Source organism: Ovis aries, chromosome 26, assembly GCF_016772045.2.
Source record: "Ovis aries strain OAR_USU_Benz2616 breed Rambouillet chromosome 26, ARS-UI_Ramb_v3.0, whole genome shotgun sequence".
Taxonomy (NCBI): domain Eukaryota; kingdom Metazoa; phylum Chordata; class Mammalia; order Artiodactyla; family Bovidae; genus Ovis; species Ovis aries.
In genome coordinates, this window is record NC_056079.1 from 14,733,555 (window position 1) to 14,751,172 (window position 17,618).

Consider the following 17,618-nt stretch of genomic DNA (forward strand, 5'->3'; position numbering starts at 1 on the left):
GGGTAGAGAAAGCCTGACTTGCACCTGCCTCTTGTGGCCATTACTCGTTTTCCCATCTGGAAACACCCTGCAGTGTTGGACTTTCAAGGCACGTAGGTTACTTACTATTGGTTCAAAAGGCTGGACAGGGACTGTTCCTGTTAACCTTTGCGTAATTTGTGCTTCACAGCATCCTATACATACCACGCCCTGTTGTTTGATCAGTTTCTCCTTAGCTGGTAGAGGACTCTCCTTAAAGACAAGAACAACATTCTCGAGGCACACAGTTGTTTGAAGTCAGAGTTCAAATCCACTGTATGGTTCATAGATACTTCCAGCATTGTTTAGATCATTTTTGGTAATACTACACTTAGGTCGATAGCATGGAAATGAATAGGTTTTTCATGGAAAATTGGAAAAACGTATTGAGGACAAAGTAAATACAGAGTAATAAGAAAGTAGTTAAAATGCAGTGTAAATCATTCAAAACAAAACATTCCAAATCTTTATTACATAAAAGATGCTCAGGATAAAATACCGAGTGTGAAAAACCAGGTGCAGAAATGTGTGAATGTGATGGTTGTAATTTCTTCCAAAGTATATGAAAACAAAGTACCAATAGTAATTTATGATTAATAAGACATTGCCCAGCACAGTTTCAAAGACTTCATGTGTATTAATTCAATGCTCATATCAGTCCTAAGAGGTAGGTACCGTTGTTACCTTTGTTTTACGGATGAGGCCTTTGAAGCCATTACGGAAAAGTAAGTTGTCCACAGTTACGTGGTAAGAAATGGACTCACCAACTAGGAGGAAATAGACCAAAATATCAGTAGGGATTATCTGTGGATACTGGTGTGAATAGGCTGATTTAATTCTTTACATTTATAGAATGTGTCCCTCTCTACTTGTGATATATTAGAACTAGCAATTTTAAAAGAAACTGAAGCATATTGAGAACATTTGTAGGTTTGAATTTCAGAGAGTAGCTTTTCTTCTATCTAAAACAGAAATTATACTTGATTAAGAGGGGGAAAAAGACCAAAAACCAGTACCTTCTATCAGTACAATCTCCTTAAATGATAACCTTTCAGTACATATTGGATACAGATAAGGTGAACCAGACCTTCGTTAGTTCACAATTAAACATTATAAAGCACAATCCAAGAAACTGGTTCTGATCAAACCAGGTTTTGTTTGAACACTTGAATACTTCAGAGAATGTAAAGGCCCATACACGATAGAACGTCTCCAGGAAACGGACACTTTCCTCTCTGGAAAGTACATCCTCAAAGGCAAAAATACTTCAGTGTGTTGAAAGTTGAGCCTGCTTTGAGTTTTATTAGTGATGATAGTTGTACTTTGCCACTAGGTGCCAGGCCCTCTGCTAAATGCTTTCTGCAAGCCAGCAGTTACAGACTGGACGCCATTGCTGGAAGGGCTGCTGTCACTCACGTCACGCTCTTTCCTCAGGGTCTCAGTCAAGTCCGGTGGCCTTTCCGTACCTCACTCCTTTCCTGTCTTCCTGAGAAGGGATCTGTGTGGGTCGTTTGTTTCTTTGCTTTTGATTACATGATGTTTTGAGGATGAGGCAGAATATGGTTGGTTTGAAAGGAGCTATGGTTTTGAGAAGAACATAGCTTAAGAATGAGAATATTAGTCACAAGATCCCAGTAGACTGTCTGATGCTGTGAATACTTGGGAAGACTGGGCCATGTGACAGCTCCATGTGGGTAATGATGGTTGGGGTTTTGTGTTTGTTTTCCTAAGATAAATCACCATTTCAGCAGCTTTACAGGAAATTATGCCCATCACGCCATCAACTCTGTACAGTTTTTTTTTTCTTTTTTAAAATAAACCAAAATACATTAAAAATTTTTTTATTATTATAGAAGCATATAGTGAAGGAGAAAGATACTTGTTTATTTGAGTCGTCCGGGTAATAGGCATGAAAGGAATTACCAGCCCTGTCTCTGCTCCCACAGGAAGCAACACAGTAAGCAGTGTCGTCCGTGTAAACAGTGGAAAATGAGGTGTGTGTCTCGGCTGGGTTCCAGGTCACCCCTGGCTGTCTCGTTGCTAATGGTGTCAGGGTACCCAGCTCTCTGCGTGGATTCTCTCTCCAGATGTTGTTCCCTCAGGAGAGGGTGTCTTAATTCTGACACAAAGACGATTGGAGCGTATTACGGCTGTAGACTAAAAGCTGACATCCAGGAGTAAACAGAAAGCTGATACGTAGGTACTCAGGACAGCATCTGTTGATCCGACTTCTACTCTCTGATGCTGAGACTTGTATATTGGAGCAAAACCTTCAGGTTTTGCCTTGTCTTTGGAGAACGTTTTCAGAATGAGCAATTATTTGTTGAGGCTTTTCACTTTCTCTCTCCAGAGAACTCACTGAGTGATTAAAATGACCTCAACAAGTAGGGTCCAAGCTAGGTTTAAATCATTTTAAATCTTAAAATGAAGATAAGTTTCATTTATCTTAATGAAATGGAGAATAAGGTGTATCTTTTTTACATGGCAGGGATTCTGGTTCACCAGACGTCTCTCTATGTTAGTATTGGCACATGCTCAGTTGTGTCCAACTCTTTGTGATCCCATGGACTGTAGCCTGTCAGACTCCTCTGCCCATGGGATTCTCCAGGCAGGGATACTGGAGTGAGTTGCCATGCCGTCCTCCAGAGGATCTTCCCAACCCAGGGATCGAACCCAGGTCTCCCGCATTGCAGGCGGATTCTTTACCGTCTGAGCCACCAAGGGAAGCCCAGTTTTGGGATACTGATGCCAGACTCCAGGCGAGGGCTGACCGCTCAGACGACACTCGAAGTCTGCAGTTCTGGATGGAGTGGTGAAGCCTCCTGTCACTTACACTTTGTGGCAGAGGGCTGAGGACAGCACGCACGTGTTTCACCCTCCCCAGGACCAGCGCTATTGGGAGAGTGGTTGTCTGAGGCAGGCTTTCCCTGAGGAGGGGGAGGGACTGCGAGGCGCAGACCTGGGGGCGAGCGTTCGCTGGAACACGTCTCTTGCGGAAGTCTCTTCCGTGAGCGGTTCCTCTTTTCACACCTATAAATGGAAGGAGAGAGAAGGCAGGTTTCGCCTCACCGCCCTCTGGGCCACAGCCATGCTCACGTGCCTGACTCTTAGCTGCCACTGGCTCCAGAAATATTAAATCCTTTAAAAAAGGACTTTCCATGTGTGGTTACCCAGTTACTTTGGGCCCGTGATGTTTTCTTTGATCTTCCTGTTCTCCTTACTTCCAGACTCTCAGTCAGGCTGTGGGCTGACAGGGCGGAAGAACTCTTTTTTTGTTTGTTTTTTCCTCCCTAATAAGAGTCCTGGGGGACAGATTGCAGGGAAATCCAGAACCAGACAGAAAAACTGGTAATGCTTTTAGAGAAAGAACCAACATAGAAAATGTTACTCTCATAAACTTTTTTAAGTTAAAGCGTATAAACGCCTAATTCAAATACAGTGAGTAGGGACAGACATGTTTATTGTAGGTATTACGTCTAAGTGGGAAGCGGAGAGAGAAAAGAAATGTGCAGATAGATGGTAAGAATTGGGAAAGCTGCAACTAGGGAGAGAAAGGAAAGGTAAAAAATAAGCACAAAATTGTTCTGAAGGAAGCTGTAAAGATAGACACGTAAGTACAAAACATGCTCAGATAGGCGTGTGTTGTCATATTCACACCTGCTTCTCTCCCAGCCGTTAACCACAGTTTCCATTTTAAGAACCCCAATTCAGGAACTTCTCAATTAAGCATCATTTGGCTGTGGTTTCATCATCTGGTTAGTATTGTGCAGGAAACTGCCGTACCTATATTTGGAAAACTATACCAACGTGTTTGCCAAAGGCTTGAGAAGTTGTGGTTAAAGTTATTTATCAGTCTAGTGCTCTAACAGTATTAAGTTGTTTAAATACCTGCCTGATGTTCTAAAAAGCACTAGAATTTAAAAATTCTTCTCATTTCTTCAGTCTTTTCCTTTCATGAACTAAAATTTTAAAAATTACAGTAAAATGTCCTGACCATTTCAGTTTATAACAAGTTACTCAGAAACTAGAAAGTGGTTTTCGATAGATGAGAGTATATTTCTTTTAGGGTAAGTGGCTTTTGTCTGTACGATTATGATTAAGGGTTTTGTCTTTTTAAAAAATGATTCCTTGAGAAAGTATTGAATGTTATGTATTAATTTGTAGCATTGTATATATGTGTTAGTCACTCAGTCATGTCCGACTCTTTGTAACCGCACGGACCGTAGCCTGCCAGGACCTTCTCTGTCCATGGTATTTCCCAGGCAAGAATACTGGAGTGGGTTGCCATACCCTCTTCCCGGGCATCTTCCCGACCCAGGGGTTGAGCCCAGGTCACCTGCACTGCAGGCAGATGCTTTACTGTCTGAGCCACCAGGGAAGCCCAATTTGTAGCTTAAAGGGATTCTTTTCTGAGTGTAACACATATATCTTAAGGCTTTTAAAAGTATTTCAACTAAGGAATCTTAACACTATGACTTTTTTTTTTTTTAGTAACAGTGATCACAAAAGTGGATGATGGTCTTGGCGTTTGACCCACAGATGGTGTGAACCTAAGCTGAGCATTGGAAATTCTGCTCTCAGGATTGGGGGGTCCAGGGCCAGGGGTTGCTTGCTGCTGTGCTGGGGTGGCTGCCTGAGAACGGAGGGCTTTCCTCACCCTCATTTATTGAATGAAGCTGATAGGGCCCTTAGCCATTTAGACCTCCTGAGTGACAGTGGCTGTGTAGTCAAGCACTTACAATATTTCCCATGCACAAAAAAGTTCTCTACATTCCACTAATAACTAGCTTCTTTGTATGCTCTGAAACCAGTGGTGGTGGTGGTTTAGTCACAAAGTCATTGTAAGACTTGCAACCCCATGGACCGTAGCCTGCCAGGCTCCTCTGTCCATGAGATTTCCCAGGCAAAAAGGCTGGAGTGGGTTGCCATTTCCTTCTCCAGGGGATCTTCCCCACCCAGAGATCAAACCTGGGTCTTCTGCATTGCAGGTGGATTCTTTATCAACTGAGCCACCAGGGAAGCCTCTAAAACCAATAAGTACACCCATTGCAGTATTTGTTGTTCAGTTGCTCAGTTGTGTCCGACTGTTTGTGACTCTATGGACTCTAGTACGCCAGGCTTCCCTGTCCTTCACCGTCTCCCAGAGTTTGCTCAAACTCATGTCCATTAAGTCGGTGATGCCATCCTCTGTTGTCCCTTTCTCCTCCCACCTTCAATCTTTCCCAGTATCAGGGTCTTTTCTAATGAGTCAGTTCTTCACATCAGGTGGCCAAAGTATTGAAGCTTCAGCTTCAGCACCAGTTCCTCCAGTGAATATTCAGGATTTATTTCCTTTAGGATTGACTGGTTGGATCTCCTTGCAGTCCAAGGGACTCTCAAGAGTCTTCTCCAACGCCACATTTCTATAGCATCAATTCTTCGGCACTGAGCCTTCTTCATGGTCCAGCATATGCTTACAATATACATATACTTTTGATCACTTTGGAATGTGATCAGTTAAGAAGCTTTTCTGTTTAAAGTACCCTTAGCTGTCTGATAGTGGGGTTTAAATCCTGCATGTTGCCTCTCTGTTTTTGCCATCTAGTACCTTTTTATAATTAAAATTTTAAATTGTGTTATACAGACATATATGGAGGAAGAAACCATTTTTAATTGTTTAGCATATGTGTTTCCAAACATTTTCCATCATGGAAAACTTTTCATGAAGGCATATATATCCCTAATTCATTCTTTTTTCATGGCTGCATTATATTCTAAAACATGAACCATTACAATTTAACTCTTTGATTATTGATATATACTTGATTCTGGGAGTTGGTGATGGACAGGGAGGCCTGGCGTGCTGCAGTCCATGGGGTCGCAAAGAGTTAGACATGACTGAGTGACTGAACTGAACTGATACGCTTGATTTATTTCCAATTTCTTCCCTTAGAGTCAATATAGCAGTGAAAGTCTGGGTATGTGTACCTTTTTTTTTTTTAATGTGCAAGTATTTTATCTTAGCTAGATTCCTAGAAGTAGAATTGCTGAATAAACAGAGTGCTTTTAAATTTTGATATGTGCTCAGTTGTTTTTTTAAAAGCTTTTAGAAATGGACGTTTCCCCTCTCGATGTATGAAAATGGCCATTTCCACATGTCTTTGCCAACATTAGGTTAGATGACACTTTGCCCCTGCTTTGTCAGTCTGATGGTGTCTCATTGCACTTATTTGCATTTCTCTCATTGAAAAAGAGGTTGCAATTTTTTTTTCATAAGTTGATTGGTGTTTATCTTTTATGATTGCTCTTTTAATTTCTTTGCCTGGTTTTTTCTTTTGAGTTATTTTTCTTGTTTGGGGATCTCTGTATATATGAAATAATAGTCCTTTGTTATACATCTTGCAGATGTTGTCTGTCAGTTATATTTTATAGTTATCTTTTGTCAAACAGGAATTTCCTATTTTATGTAGTTATATTTGTCAGGTTTCTTTTCCTTTATAAATCTTTTTGTGTCTTATTTTGGAGAGGGCTTCTCCATCCCAGGATTAAACACAGCATCTCCTTTGTTTCCTTTAAATACATTTTTAGTTAAAATATTTAGCTCTTTAATCAGTTTGGAGTTATTAATGTATGAAGTATGGCGTAAGACTCTAAACTTTCTTCCCACGTGAATATCAAATTATGCCAGCCCTACTTATTGAATAGTCTGTGGTTTCCTCACAGATTTCAAATTCTTCTCATTATGCTCTTGATTCTCATATATTTGCATTTCTGTATAGACGTTTCTGTGCTTTCTGCCATTCAGTTGTTTATTTCTACACTGGCGTCACCCTGTCTTGATATCTGCTAGGGAAAATCCTTCCTTAATTCTTTTTCAAAAATTTATGAACCTTAAGCATGTATTTACTTTTCCAGAAGAACTTTATAATCTGTTAGGCAATATTTTAACATCTGTTTAAATGGTTTTTCATACTTTTGGTTTTATATTTATGTGATTTATTCAGTAATCTGTATCTTTTTTTCTTATATTTCAGAGTCCTGTGTATGGAGACTCAAATGAGTCAGTTCAGTCTAGAAGGGTAGTCATTTCTCATAACATGGACAAAGCTCTAAAAGAAGGTAAGGATTAAGTGAGGGTATATAATTACCACGGGAAGCAATTCATTATGTTCTAAAAGGAAGATAGTAATTTCCAGCAAATTTATCTATCCTCTCTCTGTTTGATGGCATTTGGATTTTTTTTCATCATGAATTTTTACTTGAAGACATAGTAAATACATCCAGTTGTTGTTTAGTCAGCCAGCTGTGTCTGACTGTTTATGACCCCATGGACTGTAGCCCGCCAGGCTCCTCTGTCCTTGGGATTCTCCAGGCAAGAATACCAGAGTGGGTTGCCATGCCCTTCTCCTGGTGATCTTCCCAACCCTGGGAACAAACCTGTGTCTCCTGCATTGGCAGGCAGATTCTTTTACCACTGGGTCACCAGGGAAGCCCCCAAATATATCCATGTTTCAGTTAAATGAATGGGATCTAAACATTGATTAAACAGGAATTTGCAGATTGCATGAAACTAGCCAGCTTAGTGGGGTGCTTCCACGATATGAAGCAAGAATCTGTTGTTGACTGTTACCTGAAGTAGGTGTCAGGAAGCCTTTTTTTTTTTTTTTCTTTTGTCGATAGATATACATAGGGAAAGTGTGTTGGGAATAAATACACTCAGGCTTGCTCATGGACAAACCAGTTAACCAAATTAAGGGATCTTGTCCAACCTTGACAAAAGAATGGACAGAGACGTGAAACTTGTATTAAAGATGGTTGAAAAGGGGACTGTGGCGGGTACAGTGTTATATGTCTGGAAATGGGGATGAGTAAGTGTAATTATGAATATTAAAGTTTAAAAGAGACTATATTTTGATCAAATTAAAGTTTTAAAAATGTGCTTTAAAAATCAAATTTCTAAAAACTGACAGTTTCAGTTATTATATACACAAAAAAGTCTGAGGTTTTCCAGATGAAAATATACAGTGTTAAGTATGAAGTTAGGAGAGAACTGGCAACTACTCTTCTATATCAGATACCCTTAAAAGTTTTTTTCCTCAAGTTACATTTCCTGGAAAACTGGCAGAAGGTAGACTTTTAAAAGTCTCTTTGACTTAATATCGAATCTCACTAGATCTGCAGCCCAATTTTCATTGGACTGCCCTGAATTATCTCAGTAATGTGGGCAAGAAATGTAATTCAGCAATTATTAAGTACCTGCTGTTTGCTCAGTAGAACTCAGACTGTCCAAGGATTAGATGCTGACACGAAGCATAGCTGGTACCTCAAAGAGCATGGCTTTCCCCCTCTCTATAGGCTCAACTTATCTAGTTCATGTCTCTTTACCCAGTGGTATGAAATACATGTTCATTTTTCTTGAATAAATCAATAGATCCACCAGTGACATAAGCTAATAACCTCAGATCTTCCCAGAAGATGACTTTTCTTCTGCACACAGAGAGCAATTACTAATTGCATTTTTGAAAACTTTGCAAACCACAGAGGGACATCTGTGTGATCAATGGAATTGCTGTTGTCATCATCACTAGGACAGTGCCTGGTTGAATGACTGTTTCTGTGTTCCAAGAGACTCGGGTCATGGACCCTACTTTTGACCTGTGGGGCTCTACCCTCTTGGGCATGGAAGACTGTGCCTGAGTTATCGTGGGGAGAAGGCAGAGGTGAAAAATGGCTCTCTCTCATACCGTTTACTTAGACGGAGTCACTCCTTGTTCTGAACATTTATAGACAGATTTACCTAACATCACATTTTCTAGACTGAATGGTAGCTTTTAAACTGGTCTCCTCACCTCTAGTATTTCTCTCTTGTTACCCTAAATCGTCTTTTCAGATTAATCCAACTAAAACTGAAGTTCTAATCATGTTATTCCATTCTCTCTAATCTTCTGTGATCCCCTCTTACCTGCTTATTTCTTGAAGAGCAGTCTTAGAAAATAGATGTATTTAAGTCATAATAGCATTGGATTTTTTGTGGGCTGTTACACCTTTAGAAGAAAAGCTGTTTGCTTGGCAGTGAGAATAAGTGTTCCTTCATTTCTTACTGTGGTTTGTTATATTACTCATGCATATTTCTTAATGAAGAACATAAAATGATTTTACTATCATGAATTTCTCTGTCTCCTTGAATTGACACAGATGATATATTTTAAAATATTTTGGCTTTTTTTGTACTTGTATGAATGAGTGTCTGTAGTTATATAACACATACTTAGAATCGTGTCTTTGTTTTGTACTTTTATATTTTTATGATACTTAGGGGTGCTGATGAACTATTGAAAAAAGATATACCTGTGACTAGCACATATCTCTATTACTAAGTACAGATTTTTGCCAGTATTCATTTTTATCCATTTCTCACCAAAATGTATTATCAGAGGAGTGTTTTAGAGTTACAGTAATCAGAATATGCAATGTGGTTAACAAATGTAATGAAACATTACATAGGTGAATATGGCCTTCACATAAATCCTTTAGCATGTTGAAAAGATCTTAATTTTAAGTATTAAGTCTCTTATAATTGCTCTTAATTTCCTGCTTTAATTTGAAATTAAATTTTAATGAAAGAAAAAATGCTTCTATTTTCCAAATGCTTTGGTTTGCAGATTTATTTGCTATTAGCTAAAACTCCCTGGCGTGAAAACTTTTAGTTTAATAGAAGAGTAAGCGAGAAGGGATTGCACATGAAGAGCTTAGCAGTGTTTTTATTGGCAAAGTGTGTGTCATCACGCTCTTGCTGCTTGGCACTGGGGTGCCCAGAAGGAAGATAAAAGGATGTGAAAGCCTGAAGGTCATGTAACCCAGCTTACCATCGTAGGAAGTACTTTCTTCCATGTCATCCTTATCCATTAAATGCTCCGCTTGTGTTGAAATTTCTTATGATGGCGCATCCATCATCTAATATGGCAATCTCTTGAATAATTTTAATGTTTTTGTTCAGCTCTTCCTTGTGTTGAATAGGAAAAAGCAACTTCCTTGTGATTTCCGCCCATCTAGAGCAATTTGAAATTAAACACACAATCAGGGAGTTGGGTATCAAGGTAGACTATTTAAAGATTGGGCTATCCAAGAAAATCCAATACCTCGGGTCTCCACAACCCCAAAATTCGAGTTAGATAAGAATCTCCCTTTGAAAGGTTTCAGGAAACAGTGTGTCTTCCCTTGATTTGCCTTCCACTCTTTATATTTTAAAGTGACTGTTAAATAGCAGCAGACAGCAGGAGCGTGCTCTCAGTGTCTGCGGCCGTCACCTGCGTTTGACGCGCGGCCTTTCTCTTCCTGGTAGTGTTTGACTACAGCTACAGAGACTACATTCTGTCCTGGTACGGAAACCTCAGCAGAGACGAGGGGCGGCTCTACCACCTGCTGTCCGAGGATTTCTGGGAAGTCGCCAGACAGCTGCGCCACCGGCTGAGCCACATGGACGTGGTCAAAGTCGTCTGCAATGATGTTGTTCGAGCTTTGCTCACTCACTTCTGTGACCTGAAGGCGGCGAGTGCCAGGTAGCTGTTACAGTGGGAACAACCTCTCCTCCCTTTACTCACGTTAAAGTGTCTTCCTTGTTGAGAAAAGGGGTCAGAGTCAAGACAGAACTCGAGCATATTCATCCTCTTATTGGCCCTTGGCTGGAAATGTTGACATTGCGGGGAATCATCATAATGTTCTGATAGAGCAAATCAAAAAAAATTTTTTTTACCAGAAAACCACGATATAGACCTGTTTGATTTTGTAAATAGCTGAAGCAGTGAGATTAATTTTACAGAGCCAGCACTATCATGAATCTATTTAGTAGCATTAAAGGTGCCTAGAAACAGAACATTTAAATATAGTTGTTTTACACTCTGAAGAGTGTCAGTGAGTTTTCAGTTTTTGAGAAAGTTTAAATAAAGTTAATGTTTCTCTTTGTGAGTCCTCTGTTAAGAGCTCTGTTGCATCGTAGTATCCTAAAACTTGATTTTTAAAAGGAACTCAGTATTGGAGCATGCAGGCCGTGATTAGAGAAGGTGTTTTCATGTGAAAATTGCCAGCACTCAGGTTTGTCAGCCTTTTGTACTATTAGCCAGGAAAGGTTTGTGCCCGAGAGGTGACTCTTCCTTTGGAAGAAGACTTCAACGAGACCTCGGGACTCATAACAAATCGTTATTTCCTTAGGTTTGCTGATAGGATACTAAACGTCTGTCTTACTCTTGCCTGAGTGAGAGCGTGACGACTCATAGCACCTCTAACCTGGACATAAAGAGCAGTCTCACTGCAGCGAGTAGCCTTCTGCCTACTGGATACGCACTCAGTTGGAGTAGAAGCAGGGTCCCAGCAGTTTCTGGGGCCTCTTCTCGCTGATATAGCGCTGCCTCTATTTTAGGGGAGAAGAGAAAGTATTTGCGATATGTAAGGGGATGAGGAAGCAGAGGCATCTTCCTCAGGCAGGTGGTAGCTCTCCTCCTCCTAAGAAGCCCTGTCTTGTGGATTGGTCTGCGAGCACTTGCTGCCCTGCCTATGAGGTTGTTGGGGCTCCTGGCTGTTAAGGGGGGTCGTGCAGTGGCAGCTGTCCAGGAGTCATCTCTCTCGCCATGCTCACCCAGCTTAGGTTCACGAGGCCAGAATCCACAGTGCCACCGTATGCCTATTCTTTTCCAGCTCACTGCCCCTAGTGTTTTTTGCAAACTCTTTTTTTTTTTTTAACTACTTATTTTGCATTGGAGTATAGCCGATTGACAATATTGCGATAGTTTCAGATGGACACCAAAGGGACTCAGCCATGCATATACATGTATCTGCTCTCCCCCAAACTCCCCTCCCATCCAGGCTGCCACATAACATTGAGCAGGATTCCCTGTACTATACAGTAAGTCCTTGTTGGTTATCCGTTTTAAATAGAGCAGTGTGTACATGTCCATATTTTTCGCAGATTTTAAAAATAAAATGGGGGATACCTTTAAAAATTTAGTTTTATTAACCTTTTTATTTTGTATTACAATATAGCGGGTTAACAGTATTGTGAGAGTTGGGAATACTTTTTATATTGTGATCCAGTTTCATCAAATAATGCTCTTTACCTATGATAACTTTGATTTTTTTTTTTTTGGTTCTTTATCATTAACAAAAATGGCATCTGAGATTAAATTTTACCTTGTTCCTTGAGTCCCAATCCACAGTTTGAAAAATTTGCCGTGGAGCAGCGGGTTTCAGTTTTCCTGGTCTGAGAATAGCCCTGTGCTCTTGAAGGTTGTTGAGGACCTGAAAGAACTTTTGTCTGTGTGAGTTAGAGCCGTGGGGTCCTGGGGCCGGCTTGTGCTGGTGCAGGAGCAACCCTGAGGTCAGTGAGCAGCACCTTGTCACTTTGTAATTGGCCACAGCAGGAAGTACTGACCCCGTGAAATGGGGCAAATGCTCCAAATGGGAGCTTTTCTCCCCTTTGGAGAGGCCAGTGTTAAACATTTACCAGCTCAGCACTCATCATATCTGTCAATACTTATCATATCAGATATTAAACTAAGACTTTTTTTTAAGTGTAAGAACGCACAGTTCACTTTCCACTCACCGTCAACAGTGACAAGGTCACCACACAGTCTGTCACCTCTGGGAAACTCCGCTACAACTCGTGAGAGCAGGCAAGACACCGGGAATTGTTTCGTTGCTATGAATAGGGTTTGGATCTCACAGACCCCCTGACAGTGTCTGGGGGACACGCGGGAGCCTGGAAACCACCCTTTAAAAACCATTGTTTTTAGAGAAAGTAACTTCCAGTAAGGAGGGGGTATGTGAACCGATGAGGAAGTTATAAGGGTCACCTTGCTGGAGTCTCAGAAGCTTCAGCCTCTCCTTCTGAGTGTTCTGAGGCCCGTGCAGCACCTAATCGGCTATGGCGTCCACTCCATAAAGTGCTCCCTAGTTCTGTCTGGTGGATACAGTTATCAGTGGAAGCTCATTTTAAAGTATTTAAATTATGGCTCACTAGAGGACAGTATTTTTAGATCATTGTTTTATACCAGTTAGAAGACTGATGAATTTAGGTTTGGGAGAAGAGCAAGTGGTTAGAGAAATGGAGTGTTTTTATGATTATCTGATTTCAACATGAGAATATATTTTTCACTGAGACATTTATTTACCATCTTGCGAAATGACTGCCTTTGTGGATTATATAAAGATATTATGAGTAAGCATCAGAATAATAGAAGCAGAGACCTGGTTGCATTTTAGAAGTGCCTTCTGTTTGGACCTCCAGTTTTCTTGTGCCAAGGATAGATTTATTGGTGTCTGGGCTATGCCTAGAAGCTCTAGTTGATGATTCTTATTAAAGGAAGGAACTCTATCATTGTTCTCTGAGATTATGGATATTTGGAAAAGTGCCAGTAGGTCACTGGTGTTTTGCATATAGATGGTGGTGCCCTGGAGGTGAATGCTGGGGATCTAATATCTGATTGTGCATCACCTTCTACACATCACAATGAGACTGGGCAGAAATGCATCCAGGTTCTGTGGTTATCTCTGCACTCACCTGCCCCAGATAAGCTGTGCCTTCGCCCTGGAAATCGCCATTGGGGTGCAGATTTCCACTGACTGCAAAGTGACAGTGGCAGCCAGGAGCCACCCAGTTGAACTGGCCGCAGTCGGGCGAGAGAATAATAAATTGCATTAATAAAAGCGACACATCCTCTGGTTGACTGCTGGGCAATTGTGTGGAGGCAGCTTTCCGGTCAGCCCGTATTTATTTCCCAACCGACATGCCGTTGGCTGCCCTGAGTCAATCCAGATCACACTTAATTCTTGCCTGTTTCCTCTTCCTTTGCCCCATCTGTCTTGTTCTAGCATGTTTCGAGGAAATTTAAAAATGATTGTTTTTATGCTATTAAATCAATAGCATTTTTAATTTCATAGCCTCCTTTTTACAGTCTGTGTGTTCTTTTTACTCATAAAGCCCAGGCATGCTGTTTAGGGGACAAAATAATGCTTTTCTTCACATATTTTTCCCTTTATCTCTGAATTTTTTTTTCCTTTTCATCTTAATCTCTAATTTTGGCTTTGTGTTAAAGAGTTGGGGATGTGCGAGTCAGAGCAGAACTTGAATTGCTTTTACCATTAATTACCTCTGTGACTCTGAACTGTTCACTCGATCATTCAGATCCTTAATATTCTCATCTGTAAAATGGCGATGATAAATACACTTCTTGATGTAGGTGGGAAGATGAAGTAAGACTGCGCATATGAAATATATAGAAGGTTAACGTCCTTTTGCTTACTCAAGGCACGAGAACCCAGAGGTAAGTACTAGGAATTGCAGTAAGGACGCTGACGGAAGGATGCTGTCAGGACCTGGTGACCCTGGTTTATGCTTTGTTCGATTTTTTTTTTTTTTAAAGAAACTCTAAATGACATTTAAAAAGAGAGCTAGAAGATTTTAAAATCGAATTAAAAAGACACTCACCCCTTTCTGGATAGTTGTTGCTACGATTCAGGAGTTCTGTATAACCGTTCATGCTACTTAAGGTTAGAAATCCCAAAAGCCCATTTTTCCAGATTAATCTGTGGTTGAGAAAATTATTGACTATTGATAGTCGAAGAGTGAACATAGTTGTTAAAACTGAAGTGTTTTTTTTTTAAGCTAATGGTACATGACCAAATTGTTTCTAGAAATTTCTTTCCTTCCTTTTCCCTCTGTTCATGTATTTATTTTTTCAGACATGAAGAGCAGCCGAGGCCTTTTGTGTTGCATTCTTGCTTGAGGAACTCAAACGATGAAGTCAGATTTCTGCAGACGTGTTCTCGGGTTCTGGTGCTCTGTCTCCTCCCTTCGAAGAACGTCCAGTCTCTCAGTCTACGCATAATGCTCGCGGAAATCCTGACAACAAAAGGTAGACTTTCATAACTAATCGATATTACTAATGCGATGCTTAATGCAAACTAATGTGCTCCATACGAATGTGAGAACACTTTATGTGATACCTGTACAGACCTTGTATACTGTGGGATGTATGGGAATTGAAGTATTTTCAAAAGATAAGTTTTAAATGTCACTTGAAGAAGACATCACTTGGCCCTATGTGATAAATTTTTTTATGTAACATATTGCCAAATACATAGTCCATTTCATTTTTTTTAAAATAATAGATAACCAGTCCTTAATGAAATTAAAAGACACTTACTCCTTGGAAGGAAAGTTATGACCAACCTAGATAGCATATTCAAAAGCAGAGACATTACTTTGCCAACAAAGGTCCATCTAGTCAAGGCTATGGTTTTCCAGTGGTCATGTATGGGTGTGAGAGTTGGACTGTGAAGAAAGCTGAGCGCTGAAAAATTGATGCTTTTGAACTGTGGTGTTGGAGAAGACTCTTGAGAGTCCCTTGGATTGCAAGGAGATCCAGCCAGTCCATTCTAAAGGAGATCAGCCCTGGGTGTTCTTTGGAAGGACTGATGCTAAAACTGAAACTCCAATACTTGGGCTACCTCGTGCGAAGAGTGGACTCATTGGAAAAGACTCTGATTCTGGGAGGGATTGGGGGCAGGAGGAGAAGGGGACGACAGAGGATGAGATGGCTGGATGGCATCACCGACTCAATGGACATGAGTTTAGGTGAACCTTGGGATTTGGTGATGGACGGGGAGGCCTGGCGTGCTGCAGTTCATGGGCTCGCAAAGAGTTGGATATGACTGAGTAACTGAACTGAACTGAACCAGTCCTTATGCCCTTCACAATGTAGCATCCATTATATGCGTAAACAAAGGAATATCTGTACTCAAGGTCTAGTATGCATTCACTTAAAATACCTTTGCTGCAATATTCATTGGTAATACCTATATGTGAGTTAGGTCTTCACAGGTAGAGCAGTAGTAAAGAACCTACCTGCCAATGCAGGAAATGCAAGAGATGCAGGTTCAGTCCCTAAATCAGGAAGATCCCCTGGAGTTGGAAATGGCAACCCACTCCAGTGTTCTTGCCTGGAGAATTCCATGGACAGAAGAGCCTGGCGGGCTACAGTCCATGGGGTCACAAAAAGTCAGACACAACTGAGCACAGCACCACCACCAACATATGTGACTTAGAATACATAAAAAAGGAGCTTACCACAATATAATGTGGTTATTAGCAAAAAAGTGTATCCAAGGAAATGCTGAGCTAGGATAAGAAAAATGGAAGAAAATATCATCTAAAGAGAAACTTTTCCTACCGCAGAATCTCAAAAGAACGTTGTGTTTATATGCATTGATTTAATGTCTCATTTATTGTCTCAGAATTAGCCAGCTCTGCCCATTAGCTGATACAGCCAACCATAGAGAGAAGGTGACCTTTTTAACCTGAAGTTTGTAGGATGACTCTTTCATGGTGTCCTTGGCTTTCTCACAACTTTCTCCCTGAGGTTTCACCAGTTGGGAGAATGTTAACTTTCAATCTTTTGGCAGATGAAGCATGTTGAGCCTTATAATGGAAATAAAAGGAAAAAAAAAGGATGTACTTAATTTTGATAGCTTTGTTAACCGCTTGGGTTCCGAATGACTTTCTTTCATCATCCTTTTCCGTGTAACTCGTTTGTTAAAATGACCGCTTGGTTGTAGCCTTAGCTGGTAGCAGACCCAGAAGGGTGGGTCCGTGTGTATGTGTGTGTTGCGTGTGTACGCATGCATGCACACTTGTGCAGCCCACTTGGGTAGTTTCACAGTGTTTGCCAGGTGCAGTTTCAATTATGGAAGCATGAACACAGCTCCTCTGAAGGAGAAGGCCTTGTCAGTGTTGCTCTCTTCTCTGTCCCGCAGTCTTGAAGCCGGTGGTGGAGCTGCTCAGTAACCCAGATTACATTAACCAGATGCTGCTCGCCCAGCTGGAGCGCAGGGAGCACATGAACGAGCATCACAAGAGAGCCTACACGTACGCGCCTTCCTATGAAGAGTTCATCAAGCTCATTAACAGCAACTCTGATGTTGAGTTCCTGAAGCAGCTCAGGTATTTGGTCTTTAATTATAGCATGACAATGCTACTAATTATCCTTCTCTGCCTGGTTAGGTTTAAAAAAAAAAAGTGCTTGTCAGGGAAGCAGAAATAAAGGAAGTCCATAAATCTCACTAATAAGTAACAACAAAATTTATCGAGCTTCTCCCTTAGTAGTGGAGTTCGTTTGTTCAAAGTACCATGTTTTTCAAATGATTAGGTTATAATAGAAAGTCGATCAGTTGTTAGAACCTGTGTAGCTGCTCAGATGCTTCCTTGGGGAAAGCAGTGGAAGGAACTGATGTGTGTTTAAAATTACAGTGTAGAACATTTGTGTTGATTTTCTTTTTTCTTAGAAAACACAGAGGCCCAGTTTGGGGAATAAAGGGGTTCTTGACTGATTGTCTTGAGAAAACACATTGGAAATAACATCCCAGGAGTCTCTTTCATAGGAGAGTCTAGTCTCCTTCCCTGACCTGTGACTGGGAGAGTTCCGTGGGCTTTGCTGAAACGTAGCATCCCGGGCAGTTCTCTTTGAGGTGGCACTGGTGTATGTTTCATCCTCTGGGTGGTTGTCCCTGTTCGCTGTATCTGAGGCACAGACCTGAGGACCAGTTCTTACTCTCGGCTTCTTGTACTGGAG

The 17,618-nt window shown here is 40.9% G+C and overlaps 1 protein-coding gene across 5 annotated transcripts in view; it reads left to right on the forward strand.

The window, feature by feature from the left end:
* Nucleotides 1-17,618, forward strand: part of SNX25 (sorting nexin 25) — a 97,926-nt gene that overhangs the window by 22,155 nt on the left and 58,153 nt on the right. For all 5 annotated transcript variants that reach the window (XM_060407059.1, XM_027962727.2, XM_027962729.2 and 2 more), the window contains exons 2-5: nucleotides 7,032-7,116; nucleotides 10,340-10,556; nucleotides 14,731-14,903; nucleotides 16,804-16,990. In XM_060407059.1, coding sequence (XP_060263042.1) covers nucleotides 7,095-7,116; nucleotides 10,340-10,556; nucleotides 14,731-14,903; nucleotides 16,804-16,990 — 599 coding nt within the window. In that variant the 5' untranslated portion in view covers nucleotides 7,032-7,094. The remainder of the gene's footprint in view (nucleotides 1-7,031; nucleotides 7,117-10,339; nucleotides 10,557-14,730; nucleotides 14,904-16,803; nucleotides 16,991-17,618) is intronic.